Genomic DNA, 21971 nt, shown 5'->3' with positions numbered 1-21971 from the left:
TTCATCTGCAAGGTAAAACCTTTATTTTTATCTGTGATTAAATTCTTGCTCCTGAGTTAGAATTCTGAAGCAACATGATAAGTATTTTGGAACCGATTTCATTTTGACATAATTTAAATGATCATAAGGATAATTGATTATTTCATCGCACTCTCTAACTTTATACTAGCATGTGAAAGGTTGACTCATAATGATAAGCTGAAGCACACTGGGTTAATATAAAAGAGTATAATTTGGTATAGGTTTCAAATTCGCAGTCCTCTGATCTAAAAATCAAGACTGCTCCTAACCTATTTTAGGAGTAGCGTTCAACCCAGCTTTCTTTTAAACCAAACATAGTAAATTCTACTTGCAGTAATTTTTTTAATAACGTTTAAAGCTTCAAAGAAACTCTATCAAATTCCGTTGTTTTTAAGATTTCTTCAGCTATATATTTTCATTTGTCGATTTTGGAGCAAAATTTTCATGTTTTCATATTAACCAAAATATTATTTAATTAATAAATGGTATTTAAATGGGATTTAAGTGTATTAATTACTATTAATATTCGAAATGTATTTACAAATAATACCAGCTGAGTGGTCTCCTAAAAACTTTCTCGGATACTCTCTAATAAAGGCACTATTCCCCTTCCCCTGCAAAAAAATGTGGACCTTGATTAAACCCGTGAATGCCTTACATGGAAATGACGAACAATAGTCACGAAATATTGATCTTAGGCATGAATTTAGAATTTTTACTGAATCTATCGAGAGATTTTTTTGGTAATTAATCCCTAGCATGGGATAAATTAAACCCGAAAATCAAATTTGTGTTTCAGCCACGTTTTTCCAACCTATTGAAAGCAAAAAGATATGACACAGAACTAAAATTGTAGTCATAAAATCACATACCAAAATTCATTTATTTAAGTCATAGCGTTCTATAGTTATCGTGTTTAGTTAGTTTATGCAAAAGTACAAAACGAAACACAATCAATTCCTCAAAGAATTTAGTTCCATATTAGATAAAAATGTACACTTTAGATGCTAAATCTTTGCACTAAGTTTCATCTGCATAATTCTTTTCGTTTTGCAACTATTGTTTGGACTTACATTCGGGCAGCCGGACTTATAGATTTTCTTTAAGTATATTTTTTCAAAATTTGATAGAAATTTACAAATTTTGTTTAAAGACCATATAAATTTAATCCGTCTAGCTAAAAACATAGATTTGTCATAGACAAACAGATAGACATAATGTCAAAACTCTGTATTTCGAATTGAGCGAGATCTAAAACGAGGAGATTTTCGAAAACCTCGAGTTCGAATTTTTTTTACGATTACGATATTTTTTCAATATTTCGCATACAAATAAGTAAAAAATGTATAACATGTGAAATTATGATACAAATGTGTTGCTATTTGTATTATTTAAGTTACCCAGACTATTAGCAGACATAATTTTATTAAAGGCCTTTTAAATGATGTTTGTATGTACTGCTTGTATATAATACAAACATAAAATTCCAGTTAAGATTCTTGAAATTTGTATAGATACAATGCTCAAATTCTGATAGTGCAGAAGTTTGAAAAATTCAAAGATCATAAAAAACAAGAAAACCATCAGTGTAATATGTTATTCCAATACTATGCATGTTCAGCAAACTCATATCAAAATAAAAATTTAGAGTTTTCAATTTTGTATCAAAAGTTGCTTTATCAAAAAAAGAAATGGGATGTAAAATGGTATTTTTAAATGTTATAACTAAGAGTAAAATAATATATTTTTTTTCGCACTATAATTCCATTTTTAATTTCAGATGAGCTGCTGGCAAATTCCAAAAAGATTGATGATAATTTTCACATAATAACTAGCAAAAACTTGTGGGTGTATTAAAAAGGAGCTAAACAACATGATGTCAAGAAAATATTCAGACATAAGGGCGGTTGGCTCCATTTGGGATCACAAGCCTCTTTAAAGTAAAATGTTAATTATGCGAATTATTACAATAACTACTAACTTAAACTATTTTAAATAATTATGATATGGCTTTTGAGAAAAAAAACAAAGGCACATCTCTTCTTTTCTCATATGGTTGAAGGCTTCCAATAAATTGCTGCAAACTTCCAAAAAAATTGCTGATTTTTGTCAGATTTAAAAATTCTGTCACACTACTAAAAACTCCGAAGATTATTCGTAACTATTGCATTCACATAAATACAATAGTTACATAAAATTATAAAAAAAGATAGAAGGAAAAATTAAGTTACTGTCATTGTTAAGAAATTCCTTTCAAATAATTAAAATAGTTCAAAAATGTACCTATTAGTGGCCTTGCGTTCATTGCATTACTGAATGCCAAACTTCCTCGACTATGACAGGGCACAAATTTTTAGAACTCGCCTGGACGTATAAGGGTAATATTGCGATATCTATAACGAATAAAACTGTGGGCGCTTCACAAGCTGCAGTTTTGAGAGTTATGAATCATAGCAGATGCAAGACGAAACAATTTCAACCAAGATCAATTCTGAGCTTAAGTCCATAGAAATCATCTAATGGAAAAACGGACCGTGAGCTCCAGAAAGAAGATGATTGCGTCCAAATGCAGCTGCAAAATTCTCTCAGCATTTGCATATTCCTGTTTTAGCATAAACAAATTGAATATATATGATATTCTAGAATACTTTTATGAAGGTGTTCATATTCAAATGCCGCATAATATCGAGGAAATATCAAACACTTTTTTCTGCATTAAATCTAACTGTTCCACCCTATTTTGTGCTAATAGGGTGGAACAGTTAGATTTAGTACAGAAAACATTTTGTGCATAAATTTTAACTTATGTAAATGATTAAATGTGCATAAATTTTAATCTGAGAAAAGTGCATAAATTTTTAAATGTGCATTATTTTTTTTTTTGATTAATGTGCATAATTTTTTTTTGATTAATGTGCATAAATTAAATGTGCAATAATTATAATGTGCATAAATTTTTCAATATATGCATATATATATGTATTGAATTGTATGGTGCATAATATCGTGAAAATATCAAACAGTATTATTAAACATTTTGTGCTAATAGGGTGGAACGGTTAGATTTAGTGCAGAAAAACAGTATTGTGCAGCAATTTCAAAACCAATATTTATTGATATGAGTACAAAATTTAAGTCTTGATAAGACTATTCAATCAGAGCAAATAAGGTATTGAGAAATAATGAAATGTAATATGTTCATCGCGTACTCCACAAAAGAACATACACATATAGAGCTGAAGAACGCTTTCATAAGTATATGACGAATGACGCGGATTATCTTTATACATCTACGAGAAAGACTATGGTACTAGCATGGTTTAGACAGTGATTTCGTGGTTTCCTAAAGCCGAGTAAATCAACAAGTTGCAGACTATTGTTCAAGGATTATTTCCATCAGGAGATGCAGTTTTCCAGATCAATGCCTATCTGAACTACAGAGCTAAAACTGTCATGGCATGGTTTAAAACGCATGAACATAAAATCGAAAATCTGCCTTGGCCATCCCAGTCTTCTGACTACAATGATGCCCATTTTGAAGAAGAAAATCCATCGCTGTTATCCTTCTCCGTCATCTCTAAGAATCGTTTCACGATTTCTTCGTGAAGAATGGTTTAATATTCCTCCAGACACCATTCAAAATTTCCATAATTCTCTTCAGCGCGTTCAGGCATTTATATGATTATGATAAAAGGGGATTTATGCTTTATTAATGAGCCAATTCATATTCATTCGAAGCTCAAACCTATATTTCATGAATGTATTCTTCTTTCTTCCCGTACACAAGAGCCCACATATATTTTGCAATTATTTAAGGATATTGAATAACATAATATCGCAAAATATTGTGCAACGACCTGTTCTTCTTAAGTATTATTCAATGTAAAAATTATATTTTTTGGAAAGGAAATCCAGGTTTTGACATCGCAAGAGAATACTCAAACTCGAGATAAGGTCCCGATTTCGTCAGAAGACCCTTTGAGCTATTCAAATTTCGGAAACAAATTAAATTATAACGGAGGAATATTCGAAACAGGAGAACAAATTCCCATCCCTCGGACTGCTAAATATTAAAAACCTTAAAAACTGTTGAACATTTCTAAAAAAAAAGAGAAATGTCATCTTCCCCTTATAATAAACTAATCTATAGCAATTTTTTTTAAAGAATTCCAAAACATTAATTCAGGATTAATTCTTCTTTCCCTTTTATAAGATACCACATTGCACTCTTATTGGAAAAGTCGCTAAAGGAGACAAATTTCTTTAGAAGACTGCAAACAGCGACATGGGGAATTTTTTGATAAAGAATATTCCAATAGAATAAGATGATGAAATTTCCGAAAAGAAAGAGTGATTGTGATTCTTTATCAAATAAAACGGTGCATACATTAAAGAATAAATTATAGGGTTAGTATATTTTTTTAATGTTGTTCCTAAAAATACAGATTTTTCAAACAGTCCAATTGTACAGAGATAAAGGGAAAAAAAGAATATGATAAAAAAAGCACATAATTAACATCTTTCAAAACATGCTTATGTAGAGTAATGGAAAAAAGATGTTCCAACTTACTTCTGGCTTCTTTAAAAAAAGAATAAGTATTTTTTACAGAGTTACAATTTAAATATTTATATTAAGTTTACTCTGCTGCTACAATGATCAAAATTTACATATTTTTACCTATAACTTAACTCTTTTAATAGAATATAGTAATTAGCAATACATAAGGAAATATTACATTATTCTCACATTCATTGCTATCTATTTGCTATTACATTTTAAATTCACTATTACTATTCACATTCATTATATATTTAACCCTAATTTTTGACAGAAATTTATTATGAAGTTTGTTACATAGTTTATTCCTCGATTTCAGATCCAAATCTTATCTAAATATCTTAATCTTGATAGTGATGGTATCAAAATTTCAGTTTTAAAAATTTGTTTGTAAAAAAAAAAAAATGAAAATATATCATGATGAATGCATTGAAAAAGAGAAAGTCATCAAAATATATTTTATTTGCAACATTGCTTTTCAAATCATACAGAAAGTACTACGGGTTAACTAACCTTTTTTTAAAATGGTACTCAAAAATTAAAAATATTCACGATGATATGAACATTATTTAAACCAATTATAAACAATGCAAATGGAGTGGTGCAGACAACGGAAAAGTTAGCCAGCAATCAATAAAAAATTATAAGCTTAACAATCTTTCACGCATAATTACACAAATCATCTCATTAAAGACTGACTGCAACTGACAAGTGTATAATTATTGACCTGTACTAAATGTTTCTAAAACTACACATATTGCAAAGGGGATAGATATGCACATGGGAATCTTACACATCTTTTACCATATCTAATTTAGTTGATGTCATTCTTTGGCACATTTCAAACAGTATAATACTGACTCAGTAATCTAAGTGAAAAACCTACCAGCTAAATTCATATTTAAAAAATATTTTTTTCATAAATAACTTTGTGAAAAGATTGCAAGAAGAATAGAATAAAAAAATGAAGAAATGAGTATTAGCATAAATTTATGCTATAAAAAAATTAAATTTGAAAGAAATTTTTCATTTGGATTAATTGGTCTATATATCATAATCACCAAATTTAACATTTAAAGCAAATAAGTTCTTTTAGAAATATTTAAAGCTGAAAACATTTAAAAATCAAGAAGGAAATAAAGGAGAAAATAAATTTGATAAATGAATAATAAATTCAAAATTTTTAAATTTTAAGAATAAACCTTTTTTTAAAAAAAAGGTTTTATACAAAAGTCTTTATATAAAGAACAACAACTAAGTCAGAATACAATTCTAAGAAGCAGCACAATAAATTATGAAATATTAGTTGGTCAAAATCTGTCATCAATATACATAAATATTTTAAAATAAAAAAACTTAGATTCAAAAATACTTACAATGCATCTATATACATCAATAATAGCAAATAACTATAGCAATTTATTTTTTAAATACAAATATCACATATAACAAATTTTTTATTAAAATAAACTAAAATGTTAAATAATGAACAGTGTTCAATAATATGATGTGCGTAATTTATTAATGCAAATACAACCATAAGAAATTTTAGAAATAAAGAAACAAATATATTTCCTTTTACAACAAAAGGATAACAAAGAATTTTGCTACATAAAATTGTATTGGCCATACTCACTTACCAAACTGATATCGATCATCTGGAAATAATAAATGAATATAACCAGAAGAGTTACAGATTTTTAGAAAGAAACAAAAAACTTCAGCAATTATAATGAAACATAATAAAAATAAAAGCAATTCAAAAATATATATTGATGCATTTATATTAACATATATTTAGTACAATATTATAACTTCATTTCAAAACTGAAAATATATAAACAATAAAATCTTTAACAATTTTTTTAAAAAAATAGTTAAAGACAACTTAAGAAAATATTCCTTATGCATGGAATTGTTTCCTTCCAGTTCGGAGTAATTGTTTTAATATAACAATAAATAATTCTAATATAATATGTAAAATTAATAAGGAATCTATTTATATACATTACAAGTAAATCCCAATTTTCAAGAAAACTGGATTTACATAAAAGTTTTCTTCTGAAAATGTGCATAAAAACACAATTTGCATTTAATTTGAGTGTATTTTTTCTTATATTTTATATATAATTCACATATAATATTGAGATTCTAAACTAAAGTCTCACATAAAAATGTGATGATAAATTTCTTTTGGAAAAATATCTTTGGCTTAGTGTCCAATAACACTATCTACATTTTTTTGAGGTAATGTAATATATTTATTTGATTAAAGTGAGATTTCATAATATCAAATAGTTTGTGATACTATTCATATTAATTATATATTTTTGTTTTTAATAGTGGTGATAGAGTTAAACGATTTGATATCATTAAATCCTTCATATAAAAAAACAAACACAGTCCAATACCTCAAAAAAAAAATCTTTTTGTAGATAGTGTCATAATTTACAATAAGGTGAAGGATTTAAGTTTCATAAAGGTTTCTTTATACAACTGCATCAAAAAATACCTGAAAGTCATGAAAAATTTTACATCATTAAAACAATATTTAACAAAATAGATTAATCTATTGGTTAAAGAATTTTTTTTTAAATTTAAATCAAATATTTTGAATAATACAGATCACATGAAAATGAAACCAAAATTCAACATATAATTACCAAATTTTATTACTGATAAAATAAGACATACTATATCACAAAGTATGAACATATGATATTGTAATTGGTGGTTAAGAATTTGCAAACTAAAGGAAAGGATAAACTATAAAAGATAGAAATTTGTTTTGTAATTTAATTATTTAAATCAAAGCTTCTCAACTTTCTTTCATTCAGACCTTCTCCAGAAATGAGGGGGGAAAAAATTGGGGACTTCACTTCCATCAAGAAAATTGGGCTATAATGTCAAAATTGAAATTAAGCATATCATACATACAAAAGAAATTCAATTCAAAATAATTATTGAGTAGTTTTTATTGAAAGTTTCATATAATAATGCTGCATTTCTAAGCAATCTTATAAGCAAACAAAATGAACATTTTTGGTGATTGCAATACTTCTCTTTGCCACCCTATTAAGGATTAAGATTCATATTTTAAGAAGCTTTGATTTAAACAAAACTCTAAAGAAAAGAAGATTTGTAATTGTATGTAACTAAAACAGTCCATGAATAAATAAAGATTTTTTTTAAATAAATAAAATAAAACATAAGTGACGTACAAGACACTGAATTATGTAATATAAGAATAAAGTTGAAGCCAATGCCTACAAAACTCAAACAATAAAATATCTGTATGACTAGTGTTTATTATATGCTTTATACAATTCATTCAGTGTATCACATGATGGTGTTCTTAAATCACGAGCTTTGGTCTCTAAATTTATGTCTTTGAAATGCTTGGCTCTCCAAATCATGTTCTCTTCTAAAAAAAAAATTTTTTTTTAAATTAGTACAGGAAATATAAAAACAAATAGATATAAAATAATTCAACACATAAATCAATAACAAATTTTTATAACATTAACAACTTTCTATAACATTAGACATTTAAAACTAAATGCTATATTAACACAACATATTCATCATTATGATCAATAGAATGAATTCAACCTTAAGTAATATATATAAAAGTGAGCTACACTCAGTTAAATTTAGAATTCCCAGAACATTTTAAAATATTTAATTTTTTCATGTTTTTCAATCATAATATTCTAATTTCAGTTATTTTGTATCAGAATTTAAATTATATTTTTAATATTTTCTAAATTACTTTTTTACCTTTCTATAATTTGTTAAATGCTTTCTATAAAAATCTTTTATGTTCATCTGCATTATTAACAAGTCCGATTCTGTATTACAGACTCTAACAGGCTGGTCATTAACAGCCACTCTCTTACTTTATGATAGTTTGAATTGTTTTCAAAACCAGTATAATTTAAATTAAAGATTTTCATTACTTCCTTGAGGTAAAAACTTTTTTTAAGAAGTTTCTTCATACATAGCTTGCACATTCAATGTATGCACAACAAATCTATTTAATTTTTGAAAAGAAAAAAAAAAAAAAAAAATCCTAAACATAAAAGTTAATGGCAATTACATATTTATTTTCTAGAATAATTAAATAGAGTGCAAGTGGTATAAAAATGCAACAGTTATTAATTAGGATTGAAGAAACAAACATGAAACATAACAAGAATTTTTGATTTATATTCTGCATGTGAATTTTAGCTGCTATACAGAGTAGACCCTCAATTATGTAAGATCAATACTACAAAAAACGAACTATAATTTTTAAAAAATATATAAAAAGAGCAAATATTAAAAAATTATTTATATATATATGAAGTGGGCAAAATTTTCAAAATCATAGTTAACACTGACACCAATTTTCACTATACAAGAGATAGAAAATTCTATATTGACTCAGTCTTCTCATATACAAGTAAAAGCCTACCAATGCAAAAACTTGTAAAATGTCATTATCAGGGTATGATTACTTTTTTAATCTATTAATTTTAATCTATTTAGTTTTTTAAAGAAAGAAATATGCAATTCTACATTAATGACCAAAACTGCGGAAACTTTTTGGAAAAAATTTATTTTTGAGATTTCATTGCTCATTTGAGATTTGATTGCAAATGCTATTGCTCTAGCAATAGCATTTGCAGTAATAATAAAAAGCTATTTATCATTTGAAGGATAATTTAACCAAAAATGTGATGCATTTAATTATGTTCAATCACCATTATTTTTTTAAAGTTATATCTAAATGATCAAAAGGAAAAAAAAGTACACCTTGTTTAAATTGATGAGAATATAGCCAAGGAGATGAGTTTTAGAAAACCTGTTAACACTGAATCTACCAGAATTTCACCAATACATAGGAACTGCCATTGGGAAGCAGTCATTTGACCATGCACAGTCAGTTTAATGTTAAGTGGCATCCTGTTATCAATAGAATTCGTTAACTGATGCCAAGTTTTGGAGTTGACATTTTGCCATGCTTCTTGTTAATGCCCTCAAGTGGGTCATTGTTTTTTATGTATTGAATTTTTTGAATATTTTTTTTGTATTCATTGAAATTAAAATGTATTTACCTATTTCCTTTAAATTATGTAAATATAAATAATACAATATTTTTTTTATTTGATATCAATTAGTGAATACACACATGCACACACATTGTGCAGTGGAAAATATTTATACCTGAAAAAAAATATGGCACAGAATATCACATAAGCTTAAAGCTGACAAGCATAATGAAATCTTTCTAGTCTATGCTTTTAAAATATTCAGGAGTAAAATGTAGAAATATGAACAGATGTAAAGTATGTAATGTTTTTCACTTTTAAATTATAAAAAGGGGAAAAAAAGAACATTTTTTATTAAAAAAGTTTTACACAAAATGTATAAATATCATAACACTGCTTAAAGTGTTAGATGGCAGGATCGAGCATAGTGTGCTGTATTGTTCAATATTTAGCTGAATGTATCATTACAAAAAATGAATCCATTAAAATTTGGTTATTGCTGCTCTCTCATTTATGTCTTAAAATTTATTTATTTATTGAATAAAACTCTTATTTGTTAAAATTTGCAAATGTCTTAAAATGTATTGCATAAAACTCTTATTTGTCAAAATTTGCAATCAAATTTTTTCTTCTTTAGCCCTTTTCGACTTATATTATTATTAATAAGTAAATAAACTCTATTAATAAACAGTTATTTGTTGAAAAAAACTTGAAATATTTCAGATTAAAACTATTCATTTATTATAATCAATTATTTCTTCTAATTACTTAAAATAATTTACTTGTTATTCATTTGTATCCAGATCATCTAGCCATCTAGATCTCATCAAATGCCTTCTAACCCAAATTAGAGACAGAAATATATATTGAAAGCTTTGATGCCATTTTTGGAATTGAGTAAAATAAAAATATGCTTTTATAAAACTAGTTCCCAATTAATTCAATTTTATTTATTAGTAAACAATAAAAAGTAAGAACTTTATCATAACTGTTATTAATATGTTTTCATAATTTATTTTCAAAAAATTAATTCAAGCCCTCATTTTAACTGATATACCATGGCAAAAATAACAAAGCCAGTCACATAATTCAACAACTGAAAATTGTATTTCTGTTTTTCCCAAAAAATTGTGGCTTTTCTTCAAATAATGACACATTTTTAAAGATAATATTTTACACTTCGTTCAATTTAAGAAATCAAACATTAAACAAGTTATTTATTAAAAAAAGAAACTAAGTGAACTTACTGTAATTTCTTTCTCTAAAACAGGATGTTCTTACAGTCAAAATGTACTCATCTTCTACTTGTCTTTCGATTCTCTCCAATGAATCTCCATAATTGCGCAAGAAATTCTCTTTCACATAATAAGGAATATCAAGATTTTCCGTTCTCCGTTCATAATAATATTTTCTAGAAATTTAAATTTAAGAAATTTTACCAATCAATCAAATTAAATATGGAACTTACCATAACATTATTAAATAATTATTGCTAGTAAAAATGAATCACAACAAAGGCCATACAGGGGGTTTAGGTCAGTTAAATTTAATAAAAAGAATTGTAAATTATCTATATAATTAATATTTTAAATATATAATGAACAATATAATAATAATTTTAGATTTTTAAATAACACTAGTAGGGTTACATAAATATTAAAGTGGAAATTAATGGAGTGCCCAAAACTGTAAATGTATGTATTTTATATAGGACAGCTAAAAATATGGAACTATATCTACAAGATTTATTAATTAGTAATTGTAATCACACAAAAAATGTAATAATTAAGTTTTGATTTTCTTGCATAAGTTAGAATTCTTCAAAAAAAGTACATATTTTTAAAGTAGCTTTTTGGCATAAACTTGGAAAGAAAAAGCCTATAAGAACATTTAAATCTATTCCTTTTATATTGTTCAGTTTCAGAATAAATATGCAATGCAATTTTATATTAAAAAAATTTCAAAAGCTCTCATCCCTCTCCACCTAATATTTTTTGCAACACTGCTTGTTTCTGAATTAGCAAACTACAACGCATTCACTATTTAATTCACAGATAAACAATATTTAACATGATTTACTTGTCAATTTCATCAAGCACAAATTGCATGCGAGACATTGATATGCTTTCAGAATCCCTCCCCGTCCCTTATTTATGAAATTTTATGAGCATGAAGATTTTTTAAATCAGAATCGAGTAAAGTATAATCTATATACTTTACTCGAGCAGTACTAATAGATTACATTACATTACATACATATTTACATTACATACTAACATGAGCAAAATAGAACAAAAACTGTATTGCCTTGTTCATTTTAGAAACAAATTATACGAACATTATTTAATGACACAATTTATTAATAAAAAATGTCCTATAAAGATTTTAAGAAAAAATCTGGTATTGATATATGTGTTTTGGGCAACATTCCAATAATAAATAATAATACTTATAATATGCAAATACATAATTACAAGTTGTTATAATGCCTTAAAGCAGGGGTGTTTGTGGGACCCAAAAAAATCCCCTGAAACTTTTACGGACTTACTACCGACATTTTGGAGTTTCGAGAAGGGGGGGGGAGAAATGAAAAATTACGATTATGAAGTATTGAATGACCTAATTATAAAAGTTTAATGAATTACTTTTTTTGCAAAATTAATAACCATTAATTTTGCAAAATTAAGACCTTTGAACCCAGGTCACGTGATCGCACATCTGGTCAAACGAAGTCTCTCCCTTTTTTTTCTGCCGCGCCTACTTGCCAAAAAGAATCCAGAAGAGAATGTCCGAGAACCGGGGGAATGAGTCATAACTCGCAATAAGGAAAGAACAAAAAAGAAGTTTTTTCCCCCTTTTCACGCATTATCACTGCCTTTGGAGAAAGAAAGGAAAAGTTTTCACCACACACACTGACCTTGCGTTTTCAGCTTTCAAAGCAAACAAAATTACCCAAATCAAAATAAATAATTCATTATTATTCCTACTTCCTTTTGAACGACGATCCCCGGAATTTCCGGGTATCGAAGTTCAAAATCCCCGGAATTCCGGGGTTTCCCCGGAGCACAAACACCCCTGTTAAAGTGAAATAATTTTGTTTTAATATAAATAGAATTAAATATCAATAGAATAAAAATTCAGAACTTACTAATTTTCTTAACAATTCAAACTGTATATATATAAAATATACATACTAATAATAGTGAATAGCAATTAAGGTTGCAATGAATCCTTTGGACATATTCCTCAAAATTACTATAAATAATAATGAAAAAAGGAAAAAGAAAAGGCATGCATACAGTAGAGCTCCAGTTATTTAAATAGATTATCCCAATTATCCCAATAGCCAATTATCAAGATTATTGAGGGGGGGGGTGGAGAAATTTGCTAACAAAATATTCTCAAGTGGAAAAAAAAAAAAAAAAAAACTGATTTTGATATGTTAAAGCAGTGATATTTTAATACAGAATGTAAGTATATGAAAAGTAAACAAAATTACTTTCAATAATGTTTTTTAAGAATAAAACTTTATTAATTGTCCAGGTAAGGTAAATCCAAGTTAGATCTAGTCCCAATTTATTTGGATAACTGGAGTTTTACTGCATTTGCAATCACAATCTTTTATCTGAAAATTGCATATAAGTACTTACGATGATCTTGTTAAACTGAAGGCTGGATCAGCAACAAATAAGGAACTTAAAAGTGATACTGACACAATCAAAATTAAAGGCAATGCTTGCATTAATGTGCTACGTGTGTCTTGCTGAAAATAAATTTAATTTCATATTAGAATTTTTTAAAATAAAGTAACATTTTAAAGCATATTTCAAATGTTTTACCTGACAGAAAATATGTTTATTATTTTACATTTTTACTGTAAATAAGCAAATTTCATAGAAAAGGAGCAAAAATAAAAGAGCCCCAGATTACAGAATTAAGAGATTTTACAAACATGGAAGTATTTTTTATCCTTTTTCAGTTTTAATTGATTTTCAGTCTTAATTCATGTAGCATGATTGATATTAAAAACAAGTCCAAGGAAGGATTTAAAAAAATCTTGTAAATGTGCAATTTCAAAACATTTAGCCATCATATATATATATATTAATTACTTTGAAATGTTATTATACTGCTCCAATCAGATTTTAAAAAGGAAACAAAATAAAATTCTTATATTTAATGAAATGAACAGCTGAAAATCACTTCTAAAGGTTCTTTTTTTCCCCCCCATTTATTATAACAATTTTTCTTTATTTATTTGTAACAATAAAAACATCTGATGTATATGTTTGCCATCATTTGGTTTTATTTATGCATTTCATAAATCAAACCAAATATTTTATTCGTGCATTTTTTAAATAAATTCTACTGTTTACTGCTTACATATATTTTAACTAATTCAAATCAGAGTTCTATGAATAAACTACTGAATCTGATTGATTTTTGAAGCAATTTATAAGTAGGGAATTAAAAAAATATAGGTATAATAATTTATTCATATTTTTCCTAATAAGGAAAAAACTCCAATGCTACATAGTTTTATAACAAATTTTCTGTTATTCTTCCCCTAGAAGTATCCCTACCTATATACAAAGAAAATATTGGTGATTGATACTATTCCCCAAAAATTACTCTTTTCACAATGTTGGAATTCTCAAAGCAAAAATCATAACACAAACTGGTTTCATCTATTCTTCCAAAAAAAACCATGGTTACATACCTCACCTATCATTCAAGGATTTTGGAAGGAAAAAAAAAATATTTTGGGGAGGTTCCAAATGTTAAAAAAAAAATAAAGCTCGAAAAATTTCAAAAATTCAGCATTAGTATGACCAACACTAATTAAGACTTACTTCATAAGCATGAGCATGCCCTTGAGCAGAGTGAAATCTTTGCCATTGATGACCTCTTCTAACATAGGCTGTTCCTAAAATATGTTTTAAATTATTAGTTCCCATATACATTTGTAAAACTTTAAAATCAAAATAAAGTTAATAAATATCTCCAAGACCTTCTTAAAATAGGACCAGAAAAATTTGTTCAACAAATTATATCTGAAGTTAAAGATTTGACAAACAGAGATGCGTCTTTTAATAATTTCTAAAATATATATAAAAAAATGAAGTTTATAAAGATTGATGGCACTTCTTCATTTGGTAGACTATCAGTAAATATGAAGCAGGCTAAAAATGCTAAAGTTTCATCAGATTTTTTGTAAATACTTAACAGAATATCTAGTGAGTGATAAAGAAACTGAGGATTGGATGATTTTATGGCCTTTTCCAAAGAAATTAAAAAGGCAATCACTGTGATCAATTAAAGAATAGGGCATTAGGTCTATATATATAAGAAATGTCATAAGTTTCATATATAAGAAAGAAAAATGTAAGTCTCTTAAAATAAACTCAGCAGACATCCATTAATTAAATAAATTGGTTTTCAAAGCATAATAGGACAAATACATATAAATTAAAGCTTGGGAAAAACATCAAGATTTTGTGAACAGTTATCTGTAATTACTTTTTCAGATATTGCTATATATTATTCTCAACTAAAAGAAAAAAATTTAAACATATTCAAATATAAATAAAAATTTTCATACCATGAATACCTTCATTACGGAAAAACATATTTAAGAGTTCTTCAGCAGTCATTTCTAAATATATATAAAAAAAAAGAATTAAAATTATATGCAAATATGTTGAAACTATAGATTTACAATATTAAAAAGAATAGCATTTTCAATATTTAGAACATAATATAACTGAATTCATAATTCTCAAGAAACTATTAAGCAATGACTAATTATCATATTTTATATCGTAATTTCATTTAATCAATCGTATATAAAAGAATACTGATAAATACTTCACAAATAAAATAAAATATTCTTCAGAATATTCTTGATTTCTTATACAAAATTTATTATAAAATTCTATTTCAATATTTCATAAGTATTTGAAAACAGTTTTGATAAAAATAACTAAATAATACACAGAGTATTTACCCTCAAATGAAGGAGTATAATAGTATCTTTCTTGTGTTGGATAACTTTCAGTTGTTTGCATTGCTTCCAGTCCATAAGTGTCATATCGTTTTCTCTTGACAGGATCACTTAATACCATAAATGCATTTCCAATAGCTATAAAACAAGACATGAAAATCCAATATATTAGTAATTAATGCCAACAAACATAAAATACAAGAATAAAGTGCACAAGTCATCAACATAATTGGAGTTAATGATATAAAAACTTCAGAAGCTTTTATTTGTTAAATATAGAATTTTAGAGGATATTATACTAGAAAGTCTCCCCCACCCCATACATATTCTCAGTCTGAATACCATAATCCAAATTACCTCTCCCCTGGAATATACATAGCTAAGATAAATTAATATAATACAGAAAACCTGTATTATAAAATTTTAAATATTTTATGGTTTAGTTACCAAAATTTGTGATGTGGAAGATTAGTCAAAATTATTTTTTAAAAATACCAAACAGTTTTTTTTTTCTTTCTTTTCTGACATAAAAAAATAATCAGCATTTTATTCTATCTTATTTTTTCATAGTGCATTCATATCCTCCTACAATTATGGAATTTCTATAGTCATTACGGAAATTAGAAAAAGCTACGGAATTATGGACATGTAGTGAAAAACTGTAAAAACTTTTTTAAAAAATGATGAAAAGACCTTTTACCCAAATCTTTGCTCATAACAAGTGAATATGTTCACAAGTGATAGTGAACATATTTTTAGAAACAAAAAATCCTGTTTTAGCATCAATACAAAAATGTTGGAATTACTCCTTTATTCATAATAAAAATGAATAAAGGAATTGATTATAATGTTAAACTGAAGAATGATTATTGTTTTAAAATTAAACTAAATATTTGTTTTAAAATGAAGGAATTTCAAAATAAATTAAATTCTTTAGAAATATCTATTCTTCAGTTTGTTAAAACTATTTTATAACTTTCTAATTTTTTAAAAATTATACTACATTATATACAACATATCGGTACGAAATGCTACTAGGTAACCAATGTTAGAGGTTATTATATATATTCATTAAAGAAAATTATTTTGATGAGAGGAAAGAAAATTTCATAAAATTTCTTTACCTTTAAATGCTTCCACGGCCCCAGGAGCTTTGTTTTTATCAGGATGAAATTGAAGAGCCAACTTTTTGTACTGCTTACGAAGTTCCGATTCGCCAGCATCCTTCGCCACTCCAAGTATTTCATAATAATCTTTACATTTTCTTATTCTGCAGATGATTTAAATGCAAGAATTCTCAAAACAGATATTATGGAAAGATTCAATTAAAGTTAATAAAATGCCACTTTAACTAAGGGAGGTTATGGATACACTCTAATATAACAATAAATATATATACAGTAGACTCCCGATTATCCGCGAGCGGGTTATCTACGCCTGCCGCACAAAGTTTTTTTTTTGACTGATTTTTTCCAAAAGGTACATTTTTACATTTATGCTTTTGTAATTACATAATACATACAGTATTAAAACAGTACATATGTATTAATTTTTCGGTGCATCCTTGACGCCTCTCGTAAGTACAAAGCACTTTTCTGTTTTCATTAACAAAATGCATTTTAGGTTAGTTTTGAGTGATATACTTAAATATTAAGCATTAGTTAAACATTTTCACTGTTTATTTTACGTTTTATTGTACATAAAACAATTTTTCAAAGTTGGAATGACTGTTTTCTCTTTTGCTATATCCGTTTATAGCTTTTTTCGGATTATCCGTGATTTTTGTTATCCGCGGCGGCCGCACCACCCAATTCCGCGGATAATCGGGAGTGTACTGTATATATTTTAAATTAACATTTAAGTTTCTTAAAAAAAAAAAAAAAAAAAAGGGAAATAAATAGTTTTTTTAAAAAAAAACAAACTTTACTAAGCAAGAAATTTTTAATATTAATTACTTTCTACTTTTTAGTTTATAATAATTATTATTTTCAAATATTAAACATTTAATTTAATTAACTAATAATGAAGAAAATATTAAAATAGAGAGATATAGAGCTGTCATCAGAAATACAGATATTCTTAAAATTTCATTACTCTGGCATGTTGGGAAGAAAGCAAAAATTCAATATCAAAATTCTGTATTCTGGAAAAAAGTATCAAATAAGAAAACAAAATTAAAAATAACTTATTATTTGGCATAAAAGCATGTGCAAGTGTCTTTTTGTCTAACACATAATAGGAAATTATTGTTTTGCACATTGTTCGTGTTTTGAGCACATTTTTTTGATAATGCATAGCAAATATTTTCGAGGGGGATACTTGATGGGCATATGTTAATACTGATAGGGATGGGTTTGCTTTTCCCAAATCTGAAGATAAATAAGCAAAACTCTTCCTTGAACATAGTTTCAGCATTACATCCATCTCTGCAAGATATTAAATTACACATTTCACACGAAAAGATGCAGCGGCGCAAAACGAAAAAACAGACAGTGTCCTCAAATTAAGACACCTGTGTATCAGCCAATTTGGTTCGCTCTTAGATTAATTTGAAGATTAAGCAAAATTATGATTTAAAACCTTATGGATATTGTAAGAAAATGGGAGATTGATTTTGATAAAATTTCATTTTGTAAGACGCAAAAAAAACTCCCAAATTTGTGTCAAAAGATCGGGTATTTTTAACATAAAATTAATACCATAAAAGAAACAAATTGCTCATGCTGCCATCTATTTTTCTAAAAGGAGACTAAATGCTATTTCTCCAGCCAATTTTTGGGATTTTAAAGCATACAATTTTTTTTATATAGAAAATTTTAAATTTAGTGTCTTTTTTTGTGACCACTGCCCCTAAAAGGGTTAAATGTGATCTTGTAATAAAGTGAATATACTAACTGTCCAACTGTTAGTAGTTGTGGTTAAATATGATCTTATAATAAAGTGAATATACTAACTGTTCAACTGCTAGTACTTGTTCCTCAGAATATGACGGTGAGCTTTCAGAATTTGCATCATCAGAAATATTCGAAGATTCCTCTGTTTTACGTCTACGAAGTAATGGACTTCCAGAGGAATCATTATTAGCTGGCATAATCAAGTATGGATAGAAAAATGTGGAATTCTAAAAGCTGAAATAAAATAAACATATACTGAAAATTAAGATAACTTTGAGAACTATCTTATTTTACTAGAGCACAACTTAAAATGCTTTCATAACTGAAAGGCATTTATATAAACTTATGCTTATATAAATACTATTAATATGAAGAATTAATTTCTAAATATGGATTAATATGGTAAATAAACTTGGAAAAGAGAAAATCCAATAAAATTTAATAAACTTCGATACATACGTGCATTCTCAGAACAAATAGGATTCTTTTATGATTTTGAGAAACAGGTAAGAAAATTTTTTCAACCTTTAGGTTACATTTGGCTAAAAACTAAAATATCCTTTCAAAAAGGTGATTTCAAAGCATCTATCTTATTCCAAGAAAATAATATGTTTTTCTCTAACTCTTAATTCATAAAAAAATTTAAAAAATAAATAAAAAATTAAATTGGTAATCCATTCAAATGTCTGTGGACCTGCTTTCACTTTTTGACCCCCTCTCTTTTCTAATCTCTACTAATAAAAGCATATTTTGCCTAAGCAGAACAGATTCTTGAATACAGAGTTACTCGATTTGGAATACTTTTGATGATGTGCACCTAAGAGAAATTTTCCAAGATTTTAATTAATTAGAAATTACCTGAAATTTTGGTGTTTTTCTGATATAATTTAAAAATATCATATAGCATAAAAAAAATTTATACCTCTTTCAATTTCAGAAAATTAACCATTCTGAAATGGTCTTCACTGATTTTTCTGAAATTTTTTTCAAAATTAATTTTAAGTGTTACTTATAAAAAAGCTATTTGTTGTTACAATGAAATTCAAACCAATTTCATTATTTTATCAAATCCTTCAACTACATCTTTCTTAGCTGCTTCTTAAGTTATGACAACAACAACGAAAAATATATTTGCACATTTGTTTATTTATCCTGTTAATGCTTTGCTTTCCTTCAGATAAGCTGTCTTTAGATGAAATTTTGTTTTTAACTTTTTTAAGTATTATTCCTTAAAATTTTTATTTTTGAAGGAAAAAAAAACACTATTAGATAAGAGTTTTATTTCATGCATAATTTGGAACACCTCTATTCTTTTCCATTATATACTTTGATATATTCATTTTCCTTTTTAATTGTGTTTCTAGTTTCATACTTCCCATTTTAATTGTGATTGACTTTTCATTTACTACTATAAAAAAATTCTTTCAATATATTAAATCATATAGCATAATTAAACATAATTTTATAAATTTTAAAAGCACACTAACATGTTATTATATTAGATAAATTTTGTATTATTTCTACTTTTACATTCCATTTATAAACATCTATGAACTCAAATGTTTGAAGAAATAAATGATATTAAATTAGAAAGTGCATGAGTATAAGAATAAACATCCTCAAATCTCCTATAATTATATAATTTTAACTAGGTTCTTTAGTGTTTTGCTTACGAAAATTTCAAGAAGAGGTTTAATTAATGTGAAAATTGACTAATATTTTTACTGATTAATTTAATGAATAAAAGTTATTAGAAAAAATTCAATCTCACTTATATTAAGTAATCATAATAAAGTCCGATATTTAAAAAAATAGTTTGAAATTCTGTATTAGGACCAGAAATAAATTTCTACATATATTCTCTAAATAATCAAATGAAAACATAAAAACATGTAAAAAGGTATATAATAGGATAGTCAGAAAATAAAAACAAAGAACGTAATTAAAAATTTTCTAGAAGAACATTTTTTAAAAAAAACCGGGCATCCAAGAATCCAATGTACTATTTGAGATTTCGCCACAATTAAAATTCAGCCAAGAAAACATTTTTACTAAATTAGAAAACTTAAAACACACAGAATAAAAATTCAAAAAGTGGAAAAATGCAAAGAATTCTAAAGATATTTCAATTAAACTACTAAAATTAAATATTAATATAAACAAAAAATCAATTACCGATTACTGTGGATGCATTTATAAATATATATGCGGTAATAAATGAAGTATAAATACCTAAATCTACAACAAATAAATATTACAAACTAAAAAGTAATATTTCATCAACAAATAATGAGTTGTCTCTCCTCTTTACTCAATCAGCTGTTGCCATTTTATTACGAAAAATATTCGGCTTTGAGATTAAAGGTCCAAGAAAATTTTCCGTAAAAATGTTGCACAAGAATTAATTTTTTTAATTAAGATAATTTACTCTTTTAATTTAAGTAATTTATTCTTTAAAATTCATTATCTATATCTAACATATAAATATAAAAAAATACGAAAAATTCAAAATAAAAATGAGAGAAAAAGTGGAAAATGGTTATTTCTGGCGCTAGATGTAGCGAATATTGCGAACAATTGCTATTCTAATTACTACCATTGCCTGTATTTGTCTATGATTGTAATGATTTGATATTCCCCAATTCACCGATACGTGTGAAAATTCTGCTGCTTTAGAACAAAGATAATTTAGTGTTCATGAAAGCAGAATGGTATCGTCCTTTCCTTTAAAAAATGTTAAGAGAAGGACATTTGCTGCCGATCAGTTGTTAACAATGGAAGAATAACTACGGCCGAAAAATTTATATTATAATATTAATTTCAGTATATCGTGGATTTCTCCTTAAAGAAAAAAATTTTAAAGTTCGCATATTAAAATTGTAAGAAAAAAATTTTAATGTTCGCATTAAAATTGTTTATTTTAATTAATTCTTTTTTTTTTTTTTTTTTTTTTTTTGTAAACTAATTTTTCTTGAATGTACAATGTTTTTGATTGAAATGCAAATAAATAAGCTGTCATTTTAAAGTAAACTTTCTTTTTTTACTTTTAAATGCTTGAGAGCCACATAAAAGAGAAATGGAATTTTCTAGTTGTGCATTTTAATTTGATATTGGCAAGACAATATTTTTATTGGAATAGTATTTTATTTTTTTTAAAGGAAGTTTTATTAAGAAAAACGCTCATATGACACTTTAAAAATTCATGAAATCCTGCTTATCACAAAATATTTAATAGCATAATAAAAATAATTTACAATTACCATTTTTAAAAGTTAAAATAAGTGGCGTAATTAAAAAATATATATATTGCGATGTTCTTAACATTATTTCGAATAAAATTTGCAACAAATTGATTTCGTGTATAAATGAAGCCAGGTAAATGCGGTGTTTGTGGTTCTCCATACTAAAGAGACCATAGTTAAGGTGTCAAAAACATAACATTAAAGCTCATATATTATTTC

At 26.3% G+C, this 21971-nt stretch overlaps 1 protein-coding gene across 3 annotated transcripts; it reads right to left on the bottom strand.

The window, feature by feature from the left end:
- Positions 1–5023: 5023 nt before the first annotated feature.
- On the bottom strand, positions 5024–20831 carry LOC129963326 (dnaJ homolog subfamily C member 18-like). Of its 3 annotated transcripts, none has more exons than XM_056077632.1 (9): positions 20743–20831; positions 18571–18744; positions 16741–16886; positions 15620–15754; positions 15215–15268; positions 14466–14539; positions 13263–13375; positions 10860–11023; positions 5024–8003 (listed from the first exon to the last, which is right to left on the bottom strand). In XM_056077632.1, exons 2-9 carry the CDS (start codon positions 18705–18707, stop codon positions 7879–7881), a joined length of 948 nt encoding a protein of 315 aa, XP_055933607.1. In that variant the 5' UTR covers positions 18708–18744; positions 20743–20831; the 3' UTR covers positions 5024–7878. The 3 variants fall into 3 exon arrangements, with proteins under 3 accessions (XP_055933607.1, XP_055933606.1, XP_055933608.1); XM_056077631.1 differs by having other exon boundaries at positions 20686–20825; XM_056077633.1 differs by having other exon boundaries at positions 15224–15268; positions 20686–20825.
- Between the last annotated feature and the right edge of the window lie 1140 nt (positions 20832–21971).

Source organism: Argiope bruennichi, chromosome 3 (assembly GCF_947563725.1).
Source record: "Argiope bruennichi chromosome 3, qqArgBrue1.1, whole genome shotgun sequence".
NCBI lineage: Eukaryota > Metazoa > Arthropoda > Arachnida > Araneae > Araneidae > Argiope > Argiope bruennichi.
Note: the sequence above shows the minus strand (reverse complement) of the source record. Positions and strands in the feature narration are given on the sequence as shown.

Excerpts from the sequence above, each read along its gene's own strand:
- LOC129963326 (XM_056077632.1), bottom strand. The coding sequence starts at position 18,707 with ATGCCAGCTAATAATGATTCCTCTGGAAGTCCATTACTTCGTAGACGT. Across the intron at positions 15,269-15,619 it reads TTATACTCCTTCATTTGAGG|AAATGACTGCTGAAGAACTC; the intron begins GTAAATACTCTG and ends ATATATATTTAG. Across the intron at positions 14,540-15,214 it reads CCGTAATGAAGGTATTCATG|GAACAGCCTATGTTAGAAGA; the intron begins GTATGAAAATTT and ends AACATATTTTAG.